Source organism: Delphinus delphis, chromosome 5 (genome assembly GCF_949987515.2).
Source record: "Delphinus delphis chromosome 5, mDelDel1.2, whole genome shotgun sequence".
Taxonomy (NCBI): domain Eukaryota; kingdom Metazoa; phylum Chordata; class Mammalia; order Artiodactyla; family Delphinidae; genus Delphinus; species Delphinus delphis.
The window spans coordinates 107413251-107431447 of NC_082687.1; the positions used below are offsets into that span (position 1 = coordinate 107413251).

The 18197-nt window shown below is 39.2% G+C and overlaps 1 protein-coding gene across 2 annotated transcripts in view; it reads right to left on the reverse strand.

Moving 5' to 3' along the window:
• Window positions 1–2057: 2057 nt before the first annotated feature.
• PAPSS1 (3'-phosphoadenosine 5'-phosphosulfate synthase 1) overlaps window positions 2058–18197 on the reverse strand; it is a 108630-nt gene continuing 92490 nt past the window's right edge. Inside the window, exons 11-12 of one of the 2 annotated variants that reach the window (XM_060011827.1) lie at window positions 17848–18077; window positions 2058–2780 (exon numbers count right to left, since the gene is read on the reverse strand). In XM_060011827.1, the coding sequence (XP_059867810.1) occupies window positions 2642–2780; window positions 17848–18077 (369 nt within the window). In that variant the 3' untranslated portion in view covers window positions 2058–2641. The remainder of the gene's footprint in view (window positions 2781–17847; window positions 18078–18197) is intronic. The other variant, XM_060011828.1, reaches the window with a different exon arrangement.

Genomic DNA, 18197 nt, shown 5'->3' on the forward strand with positions numbered 1-18197 from the left:
GTGGACTGGTAGAAATCACTGGGTACTTTTATTTTCTTCTCCGTCTCTCTAAAACACACAAGTGGGTGGCCAATCCCAAGAGCAGAGGGGCTTAGAATCATGTTCTTATCATGTCCCACTCCGGTGGGTTGAGGACAAGGGGCACTATGGGACTAAGAAAGGACAATTACGTGACAGAACACAAAGCTCCTTTTTCGATCACATTTCACCCTGATGCTGTTGATTTCTGTTGTAAACGTTCTCAGCTTGATTTTATGAGTATATTTTTGTAATTTTAGAAGGATAAGTTTTCTGAGTGCTAAGTATTAAAATTTTTTCTCTATACTTAAACTTTTAAAATATGCTAACAGGGACTTCCCTGGTGGCACAGTAGTTAAGAATCTGCCTGCCAATGCAGGGGACACGGGTTCGAGCCCCGGTCCGGGAAGATCCCACATGCCGCGGAGCAACTAAGCCCGTGAGCCACAACTACTGAGCCTGCGCTCTAGAGCCTGCGAGCCACAACTACTGAGCCCACGTGCCACAACTACTGAAGCCCACGTGCCTAGAGCCCGTGCTCCACAACAAGAGAAGCCACCGCAATGAGAAGCCCGCGCAATGAAGAGTAGCCCCCGCTCACGGCAACTAGAGAAAGCCCTCGCGCAGCAACGAAGACCCAACGCAGCCAAAAATAAATAAATAAATAAATTTTAAAATAAATAAAATATGCTAACAGTAAAAATCACCTTGAATTTAGCAGTATCAAGATTTTAATGTGAAGTATACATTTTTTTCACATCACCTGTTACAATCAGGTTCTTGGCAAACAAGAGAAACTCTAGATAATTTAGGCAGCAAAGGAATATATGGGGAGGCTGTTGGGTCTCTTACAGAATTGATAGAAAATGCGAAAGAATGAGGCTTGGAAAATGGTCAGGAACGAAAGGAGGTGAGTGGCAGAGGACTCAGCCAAAATCATGCCCTGGAATATTCAAGATAGGGTACTACTTTTGCACAGGAGACCCCCACTGCCATGAGCACCACCACCACTGCGCCCAGAATCTTGAGTGTCGCTGCCACCATGAAACCACGACTCATTCTGTCCTTACAACTTTGCATCATTCCTACACATTCAACACTTCAGGTTGGAGTTTCTGAATTAGCTGAGCTGAAGCGCTATGTCACACCTTAGCTGTCTGTGGTTGGAGAGCCGCTCTGCAATCTTTCAACCTCTATATATACATAAAAATTGAAGATGTATACAAGATTTATATAAAGGAGATCTCCCTAAAAGAGATCTAGATAATGTGTAACCAAAAAATTCATATCAACTATCACCTCTAATTCTTCCCATCAACATACGCATTCATATACTTTTTACATTGTCCACTAATGAATATTTTCATTCAGTATCCACTAGTGAGTAAATCCATCCACTAGAAACTTTTACTCATATTCTCCATTTTTTTTCTATTTATCAACTTTCTAATTGATTCCCTCAGTGATCTGCTTTTACTTTGTTTTCGTTTTTCCTTCTATTTCTTTTCCTAGTGGTGTTTTATTCCCATTTGCATTAATGACAATACACTCTCTGTGTATAATCTGCCATGTCTTTGTAATGCTGAATTTTCAAGGCCAGATCACGCAAGATTATTTCATTATAGGAAATACGACTGCAAATCAAAAATGCTGGCATCTCAACCAAAATTAAATATCCAGCCCCTAAATAAGCATCTCCTCTTGAATATTCTACTTGAGGATATACTACAAAAGCAAACTTGATATGCTGCCCGCCCCCTGCCATGAAAGAACCTCCCTCTATCATGTCTCTATTACTAGTACCACCATCTTAGGTATTTAAGAATATTAGAGAGATATTTGGGGAAACAGGTTGAGCTTTTGGATGGAATGAGAATGCATTATTATTTTCCCACTTAAAAATTCACTATGAAACAGTGCTTGGAACTAATTATTATCAATAGATTCCAGTAATGAAAGATGCCTGACGCCTGTATTTTCCCTTCCCCATGAGAAACTTCTTCACAAGAAGGATAAGGTATGTGCAAACAAAACAATATTTTTAAAAAGTCACATAAATAAGCCAAAAAGTTTAATTTTATTGAATAAAGTTCATTCAGGGCTTACATAGATATTAATATACTTTAGATTATAACAGTTGAGAGATCAATAGCTGATGGGAAGGAAGGAAGAAAGCAGTTTGTACTTTCAATGTAGAAAAAAAAATCTAAATGCTACAGACGTCTTGTAAAATTCCCCAAACAAGGTCTAGCCAAGTTTAGTGGATTCTTTTTCTTTTTTCAAGAGATGAAAAGTGAGATTCAATGTGTATACTATTGGTTACAACTGATATAACAGCTTGAAAAATAATGAGACAGAAGCATAAATATAATACAAAAAGACTGTATTGTAGGAATATTTAACTATAGTAAGTGGAAAAGATACATTAAAACCAGGAGTGTGTTACACTAGTTCAGAACAGAACTCATAAGGCAGACCAAAACTGATGCTAGTTAAGGAAAAGGGTCTGTTTTTAGGAAGCATGTCCATACAGATACCACCACAAAGAAATGCCAACAGTAACTACATGGTCCCCTCTTGTTACTCAGTGAGGTGTCAAAGGTGAAATGACTGGGTTAACAGCTTAAGCTTTCTCCAAGGATTTGTAGTATTCCATCAGCACGGTCCAGGCCTTGGGAGCCATGAAACCTTCAGGAGGTTTCTGGCCTTCTCGGGCAAGTTTGCGCATTCGTGTTCCTGAAATAAATTCAAAGTCTTCATGGCTGAAAGGGAGAGAAAAAAGAAAAATATTTCACATTTTAAAAAACTTAGTTATAGTGAAATTTTAAAAAAACATTCGTTCCTTCTGTTCATGGAAGACAAGCTTAATGAAAAAAATATCTGGATGAAATGTACTACTTATGAATATCAACCTGATTTTAAGTTTGTCATTGAGCAAAAAACACCACACTATCAAAACTTACAAAAAAAACCAACAAAAAAACAATAATGATCCCTCAGGTTGCCCTTTTATAGACATACCCATTTCCCTCCCTCCTCCCCAACCCCTGGCAACTAATAATTTAGACATTTTTTAGAAAAACATCTAATTTAGATGCACATATTGAAAACTTTTTAGGAAGTCTGAATCTGGAAAGCTAAATGCATTTTGGAACATTAAGAGAAAAACTGGAACTTAAAAAATAACAACAGCACGTAAGTAGCAGTAATTAATATTATTCCATTGATAAGCTATTACACAAAGGTAGTGTTAGTTCTTTTCACCTTCACACCTACAAAAACACACAAAAGCCCTTAGACCATTAAGCACAGAGCACCTATGGCTATGACACATACTGTCTACTGGTAATTTCAACCTCTTCCCTCAAACAAGGGAACCGACTAGATAGCAGACCCAAGAACAGAGCAAGAGTTCTGGGTCACTCAAGTCACCAGATCACATCCCCTGTTTACTCCTAGTCAGCGACTGTATGTTCCATCCCCACTTTGCTATTTGTGGAGTTAATCTGAGAATTGAGTGAAACCATAAACTGCAAATGCCCCTTGTTTCTAGAGGTAAGCCAGGTATGTTTTAACTAATAATCACACTTCTAGGAATCTACGTAAAGGAAATAATCAGAGATGCCAACAAACATTATGCATAAAGGTAGCTGTCTGAAAACTGTTTTATGATAGTTAAAATGTTGTAAATAATCTTAACAGTTGAAGGTCTAAGTAAACTGTGGTACAGTCCTGAGCAGAATTACATAGTCATTAAAGTATAGTTAAAGATTGGATAAAATGTTCACGATGTAATAATGGGAAGTGAAATAATCAGGACGCAAAACTTTATATACAATACCAATGCAATTTTGTTAAAATAAGGGGGTGCGGGGAGGAGAAGATCATAAAGAAATACACCCAAACGTTAATAGTGGTTATTTCTATGAAGTGGTATCACAGGTGCTTTTAGTTTTGTCATGATGTTTTCTGCAGTTTTCTACAATGATGATTTATATTATCAATATCAAAATAAAATTTTAAATAATATATTATTATCAATAAGAGCTTATTTTTAAAATCTCTATCCAAAAGTGATTTACAAATTTTAAATAATGTGACCTTTAACTGATCTGAAACCTCAATCATTTAGAACACTGCCCTGATGAGAGCAGATAAACAGGATGCTGACATAGCATTACACTCCCTATTCTGGCCCAACAGGAGTTACAATGGCTATTGATTCACCCCTAAATGACAGACATCAGCAGTAAACAGTATATCTGAACAGTGCTGGGACATACAGCATATTCAGTAAATAATGACCAGTGATCAAGTACTTTATTAGCTTTCTAACTAGGCACTCAGTAAATATTTGGTGAAATATGAAAGAATGAAAAGGTATATGTACAGAAAATTTTTATTCAATATAGAACCATTTAGAGTCTTATACAAGTCACTAAAAACGGGTAAGAAGGGGTTTCTGATTGCTGTGGTTCATCTGAGCTCCTTATATATTCCCTTTCCTCTAAATCTGGACTATTCACACTAGAGGTTTCTACATGCCCTTCATGACCTCTTCAATAGTCATCTTCCGATCTAGCTTCTCTCTTGACCTTGCTCACCTCCACTTTATTTGGGGGAACCTGGTTCACTTAGTCTATCTATGAGCTCTTGGGTTGTCCACTTGGTAGGACTGAGCTCCAGACCAAGGAAGAATTATTGTGATTTCCTCATGATCCAGTGTGCCCCAGTTTCTGGCCTCTCCTGCTTTTCTAATTTGCACTGTCTGTGTGCTCAATGACCCGACTGCTCACTGGTCTTCTGAACATTGGACTTGGTTATATTATCACCAGCCTCTACGTATCTTGCATCTGGCCTGTCCTTAGGCCTGCCCACTACTGTTAGTTCCTAAGATCAACTTGACTCTTGGTCCTGGATCTAGGTTTCCCTCTCATATTTGCTGCTGTCCCTAACTCTGGCCTTTCCAACTCCCCAGTGAGGTACCCAGACTTTAATGAATGTCCTACCCCACTCTGAAACACCTAAGAGTCTGAGAGTTTTATTCTGGAATGCTACACATACAGGATAAGAATATTAAAAAGTGGGCTTCCGTGGTGGCACAGTGGTTGGGAGTCCGCCTGCCGATGCAGGGGACACGGGTTCGTGCCCCAGTCAGGGAAGATCCCACATGCCGCTGAGCGGCTGGGCCCGTGAGCCATGGCCGCTGAGCCTGCGCATCTGGAGCCTGTGCTCCGCAACGGGAGAGGCCACAACAGTGGGAGGCCCGCGTACAGCAAAAAAAAAAAAAAAAAAAAGTGTAACTCATTTAATCAGCCACAGGAAAATCAACGTTAATGCTTTATAATCCCATCTCTTGCTATTAAGCAGAAGTCAGTACTTCTTTAACTCAGGCATGTGACACCTTCCCCTAGTCACCTGTCCGCTCTTCTATTCCCTGCACTACCAGAAAGACAGGAAGATATACATTCAACTCGATATTTCAACAGCTCTCATCTTCTTAGGTAAAACATCTTTTAAATGTCTGCTCACATTTTCAAAGATGACCGAAGAAAAGGAAAGTTTAACAGATATTGCTCCAAAGCAAGATGGATTCAAGTAGTTTAAATCTAGGGAGTATCTCCCACTTCTATCATGTGTTCAATGTGCAAGGAAAGTCAAATCTACTATAATAAACTGGCCCATGCAGATGTGTTGGTTACAATAGTTCAAATATGAAGTAAGCTATCATCTTTCTCTTACATAAATGACTACAAACTTAAGGGGAGAAAAAGAATTGACTGCATGTGAGATGGGCCTAGGAAGAAAGCAAGACTATAAGAGGCGATTTCCAAAAAATTCAGGAAAGGTTGATAAATTTTTAAATTTATCAACACTAAAATGAAAACCCAGTTTGAGAAAATGGATAAGCTCTCCAAGAAAGAAGACTTGCCAAAAGGGAAAGCATTTGTCGAAAGAGTAAGAAGAAAACCAAGATGATTATATGCAGGTCATGGAAAAAGAAAAAATTTTAATGTGAAGGCCACAGAGGGGCTAAGGAAGATGACCATGGGGGGGGCGGAAAAATCTACTGGATAAACGCATCAGAATTTAAATTTTCTTTAATCAAGGAGTTTCAATGGATGATGAAGGAAAGAGATGGAGTGGTAAAGTGGCGGAGACACACAGTGGAGAAAAGATTTTCTTTTTTTTTTTACAAGAAAAGGGAGGTCTTAGCATGTGTATAGGCAGAAGAAAATAGTGGCATAGAATGAGACAAGGGAGGAGGATGAAAAGCCAGGAGAGGGTAACAGGAAAGAAATGAAAGACGGAGAAGTCTGGGATGAAGAACACACAGAAAGGAGCTCTGACAAGGAGGGTGAAAAATGAAAAGAAGAAATAGTGATGACGTGGAGTTAGAAAAAGATGAGGCGGTTAATGCAAGATGGTCTCAACCTTCTCAATAAAAATGTAAGGTTGTCTCCTGTGGGTAAACAGAACCTGTGTGGGAATGAACTGATAATAGGATCCATCAACACAGTTTGGTGACTATCTCTAGGCTAGAGAGGTTACCCCTCAGGGCAGGGCTCGGCAAAGCAGCATCTGGAGAGGAAGTCAAGGGTGTGGAGGGGTCCAGATCTCTCCAATTGCATCTAAAAAACCCTCATTCCAACCTGATGTAAAACTGGTTAGTTCAGCTGAGAATCATTTGACAAATATTGCTTGAATGTTTTAGTTCCTTAGGAGGGTCACTTATCAATTCCCTAAATAAGTGTCATTAAGGAAAATTATGACCGTAGATCTTTCTGGCCATGTCAATTTAAAATTTTGAATTCAGAAAGGAAACCCTGTGTCCCATGCATAAAGTACCTGTTCCTGATGGGGCAATGAAAAAGAAATGAGGGAGCAGCTTGTAGAATGACTCTGTCCTGACTTTGTGATTAAAAGGAAAAAGCCAGACCAATTAAAGTCCTTTCTTTCCTCACAATGCCAAACAGTCTGAAATCCAGAAGTCGGCTTGCATTCCTTCTGAAATTGAATTTTAAAACCAAAGTCCCTGGGTACCTCTTTTCCTGATGCTATTTCACACTCTATCTGCCCCGCATGCCACAAGCATTTCTTCATCGCATGAAACGGGAGTTTCTGCTGCCACATGCTGGTGGTTCCACTCCACCCTGGCTACGGAAAACATTTATTTCCCTCTGCCTCAGACTTGTATTTCTATCCCTCACATGAGGATTTTATTTTTTATCAGAAGTCAGGTGCAAGGACTTGACACTAGAGTCACTATCTGTAATCCAATCACAGTTTTCACAATTACATCTTTAAATGGATAGCATTTTACAGAAAAAAATAAATCAAGTTAAAAACTGAGGCTTTTGGGGAATGCTCTAAAACGAGCTCTGAACTTCTTTACCTGTGAGTAATCGGGAATCTGGCAGAAGCAGAAAAGGCTACTAAAGCTTAGGCTTTCACTACAAAGCAATCCTAGCTAGTCCATCAATTACACTCGTTAACCCATCTCCATGGCACCTGAAAAAGGAAATGCAAGTCTGCTTTTTTTTTCTTCCCTTTTCAAAACCACTTGGTCACAGATTCTTACAATCCACAGCTGACAGAACACCTCCTCTCAAAACACACACACACACCAAAAAACAAAACAAAACAAAAACAACTGAAGGGGAAGGGGTTAGAACGCAAGGACAGAAAAAGCACACCCCTGTGGGTCCAGCATCTTGTCCCATGTGGGACACACAACTACATATGGCCAGCATCTTGACCAACTGCAAAGTACAACAGCTCTTGGCCACTTGTTGAAGATTTTAATTCTTTACAAATATCTGCTGTCTCTCGGTTCACATATGTGGCCATCAGAGCCACCAGCACAAGCTGTCAGACAAGAAGCTGGGGTCAGCCCAGGGGCCTTCAATTTTATCTCTCAAAAGTTCATATTCAATTAGACCAGCTTTTTAAAAAATACTAATTAGATGATAAGCAATCAGAGACGCAAAGGGGAGCTTCTCTGATAGAACTAAAAATAATGGTAGTAACTTATAAGTGAATCTAATTAACTATTTGGGGGCTAACTACCTTTCATTTAACTCGAAAGAAACTCATATATAATACAGTATACATAAAAACACTAAGAATTCTCTTCAAATACAAATCATCTGTTCAAAACCAGATAATTAGTTATTTATGGCTTTCTTTCCAGGAGCCAAAAAGCATGGCATCATGCATGACAAATTTAACAATTTTTGTTTCCAAACCAAAGACCAACTGAAATACATGAAAAATTTAATTGTCTCGAACTAATTTATCAAAATCCTTAATTCATCATGTTTTCCTCCCCTCAAAAATCTTATAAATAAAAGCTAGAGAACAGCTCCTATCAGACATTCAGTCAAACAAGAAGTTTCCAGGGAAGCCTACTCATCTTTCTTCCAACCCCCCTGTTGCAAGCTGCCTAAACCTAAACCATCATTTCATTCATTCTTGCCTGCACTAATGCACACCTTCACGCTGGCTTCCCTCCTATCTTTCTCTTTTCTATACTGCTAGGTCATTTCTATACTTTTATGTGCCGTGTAGTAGTTTCAAACTTGTTTTTGTTTTAATAAACACGGCAAGTATAGTTACTTTGTAATCCATGTCTGGTAATTCTAGTATGTGAAGTCTCTGCAGGTCTGCTTGTGCCAACTGTAGTTTCCCTTTTTTTTTTTTTCCTTGCTTTGGTGCTATGTTTCCTTGTATACTTTATCATTTTTTACTTAAGCTGTTCATTACGCTTGTATAATTATTTGTGGGAATAAATTGAGGTCTAGGACACAGGAGTAATGCTCTAGCGACAGTCTACATTTGCTTCTGCTGAATATTTAGAAGTATGCCCAGTTAAGAACCACCAAAAACTAATTTCATGGCTTGAGGGCTTTTGGGTTGTTTATCTGTTTTGTTTTGATACAACCCGGGTAGTATGAGTTTGGCCCACGTGAACAGTTCTGAGCTTTGAAGTCTAAAGCTCAGGGCTGTGCTCAGTCTCCTGGGGTAGGGGAATGGGTGGGGTTCCCTTCAGATTCTCTCTTAACTACCTAAGGTGGGAGGGAGCATCAGCTTAATGGGAGTGTCTCCTGTTGGGACTCCCCACCTCGGTCAAGACCATGGAAATCAACACTCAAGTTTGCTAGGTCAACCAGGACAGAAGCAACTTCAACACTCAACTTACCTGAAGTTCTAACCTTCATTTAGTGGCTTAGCCTCACCGTTCTTACCATCTTAGCAGCACCACAATACTTTCATGAAAACGTTTTCCTTTATCCAGAATTTTTAGTTCATTTCTCAGGAGAATCAACCTGTATAATCCAACTTACCTAATTACCAAAAACCTGAACTTCCCAATATTTAATGTACATGGTAACAACACACTATCTTTTCAAAATCTATTCCAGTGTGTACCTTTCAAAGAACTGCCTTATCTAGTCCCCGTCTCATCCTCCTCCTTTCACTCTCTTTTCCGGCCCACCCTGGCCTTCTTCCCAAACCCTCTGAGTCTATCTCACCTCAGCACCTTTGCATGCACTTATCCCTCTGTCCAGAATGCTATTACCTCCTTCTTTACCAAGGGAATGCCTAACTCATCTTTTGGAGCTCAGCTCAAATGTCTCTTGCTCCAGGAACCCATCCCTGATAACCCAGACTTGGTCACATAAGTGCTAGCAGAGCTTCCCACAAGTCTTCCGCAAAGCACATGCCATCCTTAAGTGGTTTACTGTCTGTCTTCTCTAGAATGTAAGTCCTATGAAGGCAACAACAATATCTGCTTGTTTCCAACCACAGTGCCCACATTTAGCAATGACATGTACGTAGTAAAGACTCAACAAATAGTTAATAAATGAATAAAGCATAGCAAAGTTGGAAAGTTTTATACTATTTCAATGTAACATGTTGACTTTAAAACAAGACACAGCATATATAAAATATATAATTTGACTTTCAAAAATATACATAGTATTATGTCCCTAATTATGATTAAAATGTATAGTAAGAAAAGACAATGCAATAGATTTTAAATTAGACCTTATCAGTTAATGGTTATGCAATAACCCCCTGCAATAAAATATGTGCAAAATCTACAAACACAGGACAAGATTCATTGGCAAGTTCATGCAGTTACAGTCAGACTTCTACAAGTTTTTAAAAGGAACATCAAAATTAATAAAAACAAAGCACGTTATAAATGAATGGAAAAGACAGTTCCCCAGTACTCTAACAGAAATATTTATGTATGGCAAAGACTACATAGCAAGAAAGAAAAAGAAAAGAATTCACACAAGAAATATTTCAGGGGTCAATATGACAAGACCTGGATGTGAAGAGTGAGGTGGAAGGATAAAGGACTTCAAGATTCTACACAACGGGGAGAACAAGTAACTAAGGAAATTTAGGACTTGGAGATATATGACGGGAAAGGTAAAGTTGCTTCTGGGCATTTTAAATAATAACAAGAAATCTAAGCAGAAAACACCCATTAGCGTGGTAGATAGAATTCTAAGATGGCCTTCATGACCTTCACCCCATGGTGTTACTACCATGATATGTCCTTATATGGCAAAACGAATTTTGCAGATGCCATTAAAGTTGCTAATCAATTGATCTAAAATACTGAAATTATCTGAGTGGGCCTAACCTAATCACTAAAGCTCTCTAAAAGCAAATATTCTCAGATGACAGCAGTAGTCAGAGATTTGAAGCCTGAGAGGGATTTGACCTGAGGGAGGTTCTACTGCTGAGATGAGGGGGTCCACAAGGAAGACTCTCAACGTGGCTTCTAGCTGCAGAGAGCAATTCCCCCGCACTGTGATAGCCAGTAAGAAGATGGGGAGCTCAGTCCTAAACCCGTAAGGAACTGAATTCTGCCAACAAGGGTCATCTTGGAAGTTGATTCTTTTCAGAGCCTTCAGATAAGAGCCCAGCCTGGCCAGAGTCCAGCTTGGCCCACCCAGACTTCTGACCTAAGGAACTGTGAGGTAAGAAATGAGTCATGTTTTAAGCCACTAAATTTGTGTCACTTTGTTACACAGCAATAGAAAACTAACATAATTAGCAACTTGGAAACACTGAGGAATAGCTTTAAGAGTCACCACACAGAAACCACTAGAACAGATGAGCTTTCCTGTAGAAAGTAAATAAAAGAAGTTAAGAATACATGAGAAAAGCCTTGAAGGACGCCTCTAAGTAGAATGCTTTTAAAAAATGACACTAATGGGGCTTCCCTGGTGGCGCAGTGGTTGAGAGTCCGCCTGCCGATGCAGGGGACACGGGTTCGTGCCCCGGTCTGGGAAGATCCCACATGCCACGGAGCGGCTGGGCCCGTAAGCCATGGCCGCTGAGCCTGCGCGTCCGGAGCCTGTGCTCCGCAACGGGAGAGGCCACAACAGTGAGAGGCCCACACGCCACAAAAAAAAAAAAAAAAAAGACACTAATAGTACATGATTTAAGGTATACTCTAGCATTAAAAAGTATGAAAGAAGTACTCTACTGATAACATGGAAATAACCAGACAGCAAACATTTATGTCCACCTGTCCCTTCACTGACCCATTTCCACCAGGCACTCTCACTCATGTGCACTCTCTTTTTGGTGAGTTGCTACTTCAATAATCTCAACCTAAATTTTGCATTTATCTATCCAAATACAAAGAAGATTTACTGCATAAAGGAGAAAAAAATAGAAATAGCTGAATTATCTCTAAAAGTTTGTAATATCTGAAAGAATGGGCTTTAATCTTGTACTCCTAAAACTATATTTCCTTGAGTCATTATTACAGCTAGTATGAACCTACTTAACTTCCTAAGTATAAACAGATGATTTTTATCATAATTCTTATCAATAATATCTTGCCTGTAATCTTGATGAAGTTTGTTTCTTTCTCCCTAAGCCTTGCCTTACACTGCTATTTAATCAAATCAAAAGCTACAAAATCATTAATTACATAAAATCTGGCATTGAATAACATCCATTAATCAAACATAAGACAACCTCATATGTGCATAATTAATAACTGTGTTTTCTCACTACATCAAAGACTATCGCCTTTCCACAAAATTTTAATCACTTTCCAACACACCCCATCAACTTAATTATATTTGAACATAAATATAAAAAAATTAGAAAACTAAGGCAGTTTTAAAGCTTCCCAAGTTACAATTTATAAAGATTTGGTAACTCAAAAAAAATTCCAAGAAAATGAGCCAGTTATGCAACTAATATAGAATTCATCACTGGAAAATCTTATGAGAACTGATGTAATTATTTAGCTTTTGAATGATTAAAAGAGAGACTTAAAGAAATATTACACAGATTTAACAAAACATGAAAGTTATCAAGGGTTTCCCAGCACATCATTCAGCTACATACAGATGGGTTCTAGGATCCTGTGTGTGATTAAATCAGCTGATCACGCAAAGAAACCACAGGAAGGAAACACAGCGGCACAAGAAGTGTAAAAGAAAAGCTCAACTCTATTTAGTTTTGCTTCCTTAACTCATCAAAATGGAAACTCACCTAAGTTTTAAGCATTTGGCCACTAGCAGAACAATTCTATTTCTCACCCCTCACTCTATAAGTGATTAATCGTTACTTTCAGAACAAGGTTATGCTCAAACATCTTGTACACAAAGTATACAAATAAATTGCATGCTGGGTGAGAAGTGAAGGGTTGCCCTGCCCAGGATTCCATCTCTGACACTATACAGTCTACAGATTTGTAGGAAGGCAAGGCTACCCTCTGTGGGGCGGGGGGGGCAGGGGGGGCTTTCAAAAGAACTGTCAACGGGTAATCCTCTCTCCAGTCTAAGGAAATTAAAATCTCTGATGGTGGCCCTACATATTTTGAACCACAGAAGGACAGACCTATATTTGAAACTTTTTTATTTTCCTTAACATTTAATTTGTACTTTCAATCACCTTTTGCAGTAATATAGTTCAAGGTTTACTCTAATTGCTTTTTCTTTAAAGAAATTTTCTTTAAGCTTGTAAGGCATCTCTTTGGTCCATTTACAGTTCTCAGCACATCACTTTTATAGCTGCACTTTTTTTTAGACAGTGAAATTGTAGAATGTGTGTATGTATGTATATAAGTATATATATATAGACATACATAAACACATTTATTTTTAGGGCAAAACAAAACACGCCACGATTTAGAGCTATTTCTAGGTATTGGCAAACCCTGATTTTGTACAAGGGTAAAAATATTCTGGTTTATTGCAAATTCTTCTCATGGTGTGGTTCTGAAGTATACTATAACCTGGGCCACAACTTGGATCTTCAGAAAATAATAGTCTCGAGTGGCCACACCAAGGCTATTGGGAACAGTCAGGAGTTCTTTCATATTTCCCCAAACCAGCTATCCAATAAGCCTTTTCTGTTCATTGACTCATAAGGTTTTCCTGTATATTGCTACAGTCCATCACTCAGAGAAGACTGCTATCATCTAAAATTATGCATTTTCTCCAGAATTATTATCCTTAAACGAGAAGCCAACAAATCCCTCAAACTCCATTGTTAACAGTAGTATTTCTTTATCCAGATAACTTATCATTTAATGAAATGACACCAAATTTTATGTCCCTTTCAGAAGCAAGAGAATGTGTTGATTTTTAAAAAGTTTCTTTTTCCTTCTTGTCTGCACCATTACAAAAAAGGCTACAACAAATGAGGACACAGGGTTAGGATCAGCGTTACTCCTGAATCGCAGTCAACTGCACAGTATCAAGGGAAAAAGGATGAGCGCTCTCAGATTAGAAGTTATTAGATTCAGTCAGTTTTTAATTAGCACCTGCCAGTAGAGGTGAACTGATAAAACATAAATTAAAAATAGAGCCAACCCTCCATATCCATGGTTTCCACATCCAAGGATTCAAACAACCTCTGATTGAAAACATCTGGAGGTAAGGGGAGAATTCCAGAAAGTTCCAAAATATAAACCTGTAAAACCAAGAGCGGGTTTTTTGAAAGGGTAAACAAAATCAACAAACCTCTAGCCGGGCTCACCAAGAAGAAAAGAGAGAGGACCCAAATAAACAAAATAAGAAATGAATGAGGAGAAATAACAACTGATGCCACAAAAACACAAAAGGCCAAAAATAAAACTTGAATTTATCATGGGCAGGCAACTACTTACATAGCATTTACAACTATTTACACAGCATTTATATTGTATTAGATACTGTAAGTACTCTAGAGGTAATTTAAAGTAGAGAGGAGGATGTGTGTAGGTCACATACAAATACTATGCACCATTTTATATAAGGGACTTGAGCAGCTGCAGATTTTGTTACCTGTGGGGGGTCCTGGAACCGATCCCCCCCCGCCCCAGATACTGAGAGACAACTACTTACTGAACATGAATTGCAATTTATACTAAAAAAGCAGGGGTACTAAATAAGCAGATGTAATTTGTACTAAATAAGCATCGATCAACAAAGCATGAAGCACCTACTAATGTAAAAGTAACTAGGAGCTACGATTCCCGGAAATGACTACAGGTTTTGAGCTAGAAGGGAATCAGCTCATCCACTGCCATCACTGTAGAGAGGAGGAAACAAGGCCAGAGGTGACACAGGAATCTCAAGTCACGCAGGAAGCACAGGGCTAGCACTCATACCTTCTGATTCTAGAGCCTCACACTGCCGCTCTAAATTTACAGAGTGTACTACCTGCAGGCCTATCTCATTTATTGCACTTCACTTTGTAGCGCTTTTCACATATTGAAGGTTTGTGGCAACCCTGCATCAAGCAAGTCTGTTAGCGTCATTTTTCCAACAGCATTTGCTCACTTCGTGTCTCTGTGTCACAGTTTGGTAATTCTCACAATATTTCGAACTTTTTCATTATTATTATATTTGGTGATCTATAATCTTGGATGTTACTACTGCAATGGTTTTGGAGCGCCGTGAACCATGCCTGTATAAGATGGTGAACCTGATCGATAAATGTGTGTGTTCTGACTGCTCCACCAACTGGCGGTTCCCCAGTCTCTCGCCCTCTCCTTGGGCCTCCCTATTCTATTCCCTGAGACACAACAATATTGAAACTAGGTCAGTGAATAACCCTACAATGGCCTCTAAGTTTTCAAGTCAAAGGAAGAATTGCACGTGTCTCACTTTAAATCAAAAGCTAGAAATGATTAAGCTTATTAGTGAGGAAGGCATGTTGAAAAGCAAGACAGGCTGAAAGCTAGGCTTCTTGTGCCCAACAGCCAAGCTGTGAGTGCAAAGGAGAAGTTCTTGAAGGAAATTAAAAGTGCTGCTCCAGTGAACGCATGAATGACAGGAAAGCAAAACAAGCCTTATTGCTGATATGGAGAAAGTTTTACCGGTCTGCACAGATGATCAAACCAGCTACGACATTCCTTTAAGCCAAAGCCTAACCCAGAGCAAGGCCCTAACTCTCTTCAATTCTATGAAGGCTGAGAGACGTGAGGAAGTTTAAGAAGAAAAGTCTGAAGCCAGCAGAGGTTGGTTCATGAGATTTAAGGGAAAGCCACCTCCATAGCATACAAGTGCAAGGTGAAGCAGCAAGTGCTGGGGTAGAAGTTGCAGTAAATTATCCAGAAGAACCAGTTCAGATCATTAATGAAGGTGGCTACACTAAACAACGGATTTTCCATGTAGATGAACAGCCTTCTCTTGGAAGATGATGCCACCTAGGACTTTCACAGCTAAAGAGAAGTCAATGCCTGGCTTCAAAGCTTCAAAGGACAGGCTCTCTTGTCCTTTGGCCTCTCTAATGCAGCTGGTGACTTTAAGTTGAAGCCAATGTTCATTTACCATTCCAAAAATCCTACTGTCTTCAAGAATGATGCTAAATCTACTCTGCCTGTGCTCTATAAATGGAACAACAAAGCCTGGATGACAGCACATCTGTTTACAACATGGTTTACTGAATATTTTAAGCCCACTGTTGAGACATACTGCTCAGAAAAAAAGATTCTTTTCAAAATGTGACGACTCACTGACAATGCACCTGGTCACCGAAGAGCTCTGATTAAGATGTACAACGAGAGTAATGCTATTTTCATGCCTGCTACCACAACATCCATTCTGTAGCCTGTGGATAAAGGACTAATTTCCACTTTCAAGTCTTCTTATCTAAGAAATACATTTCATAAGGCTATAGCTGCCATAGATAGTGATTCCTCTGATGGACATGGGCAAAGTCAACTGAAAACCTTCTAAAAAGGATTCGTCAGTCTAGATGCCATTAAGAACATTTGTGACTCCTGGGAAGAGGTCAAAATACCAACATTCACAGGAGTTTGGAAGAAGCTGATTCCAACACACATGGATGACTGGAGGGGTTCAAGGCTTCAGTGGAGGAAAAAACTGTAGATATGGTGGAAATAGCAAGAGAACTAGAATCAGAAGTGGAGCCTCAAGATGTGACTGAATTGCTGCAATCTCACAATAAAACTTAAACAGATGAAGAGTTGCTTCTAACGGAGGAGCAAAGAAAGTGGCCTCCTGAGGTGGAACCTACTCCCAGTAAGATGCTGTACAGATTTTTAAATGACGACAAAGAATTTAGAATAGTACATAAACTTTAGTTGATAAAAAGCAGCGGCAGGGTCTGCGAGGACTGACTCCAATTTTGAAAGAAGCTCTCTTGTGGTCAAATGCTATTAAGCAGCGTTGTGCGCTATCGAGAGACCGTTTGTGGAAGGAAGAAAGTTCACTGCTGTTCTGCTTTAAGAAATCACCACAGCCCCCCCCCACTTCAGCAGCCACCATCCAATCAGTCAGCAGCCCTCAACACCTAAGCAAGACTCTCCACCAGCAAAAACATTACAACTCACTGAAGGCTCAGATAATAAAGTTTATTTTTTAGCAATAAATTATTTTTTAATTGAGGTATGTAAATTGTTTTTTTAGAAATACGGCTATTGCGTACTTAATATACTACAGTATAGTGTAAACACAACTTGTATATGTACTAGGAAATCAATATATTTGTCTGACTTGCTTGTTTGAGATACTTGCTTTAATTACAGTGGTCTGAAACCGAACCCACAGTATCTCTGAGGTATGTCCGTACCGATATTATCTATAGAGAGCAATAAAAGTGTGTCAGTCAAAGGAAGATAGATGCATGCTCAATACGACCAATAATTCGTATTAAAAGGTTGTTATTTTTTTGCTCCTTCTAAGATCTTTGAAGAAAGAAGTTGTACTCTCAGTGGTCAAGAGCACAGGCTCTGGAGCCATACTGCTTGAGTTCAAGTGCTGAGCTGCCATTTACTGGCTCTGTGACCTTATGCAAGTTATTTGAACTTTGTAGCCCTCAGCTTACTACCAGCCTACAAAAGGGGGATAATAATTGCACCTACTGCACAGGATTATTATGGGGTATTAATTACAGGTATTAATACCTGTAAAGCAATTATGACAGTGCCTGTTCACCCAACGATTACACAAACATTAGTTAAACTCACTCTCATTACATAGATCCCCTGGGCTTACCAGCAAAATCATCACTAGGCCTTGGTAGTAAGTCCTAAGCACTTCTATATGCTCAGTAACATGGCCGACAGAAATGTCATTACTGCCCTTAAACACTTCACAACAAGATTCCTGAGATCATGAACCATGAAACCAGATTCAATTTTTATTTCTACTTCTAACTTCTGAAATATTGAGAAATTCGTTTCCCTGGTTTGCCTTTCTCTGAAATGGGTACAACAAAGCGTGTCACTGATAAGTTATAGTAAAGATGAGACAATGCGTTAAAGCCCTCGGAGCAGCTTAGAGCACAAAGTGTTTCACAGATTCGTGCAGAGACTGTAAAGCTTACTGCTCAGAGTCATAGTAGTCCATCCGCTTCTTCTTCTTGTTATAAGCCGCGACTCGAAAGGGAACTATTTCCAAGGTGATTAGGCCAGGGGCCATGGTCAGCACTTTGGCGCCATGAGTTGGCTCATAGAGACCCTTCCCTGTTTCTGGGTGAGGCATGCCAGCAGGGTCTCGTCCAACGATGTAAAAGTTGGCTCCTGCAACCATCCGTGCTCTGCAATGCCACTGGACCTAGAACAAAAATTTTCCTATTAGATAACCATGATTTTATGACCAGCACTTAGGAGTAATAAGTGGATAATAAATGCATATACAGTCAGTATCAGAAGGAAATCTCAACAGATTAAAATG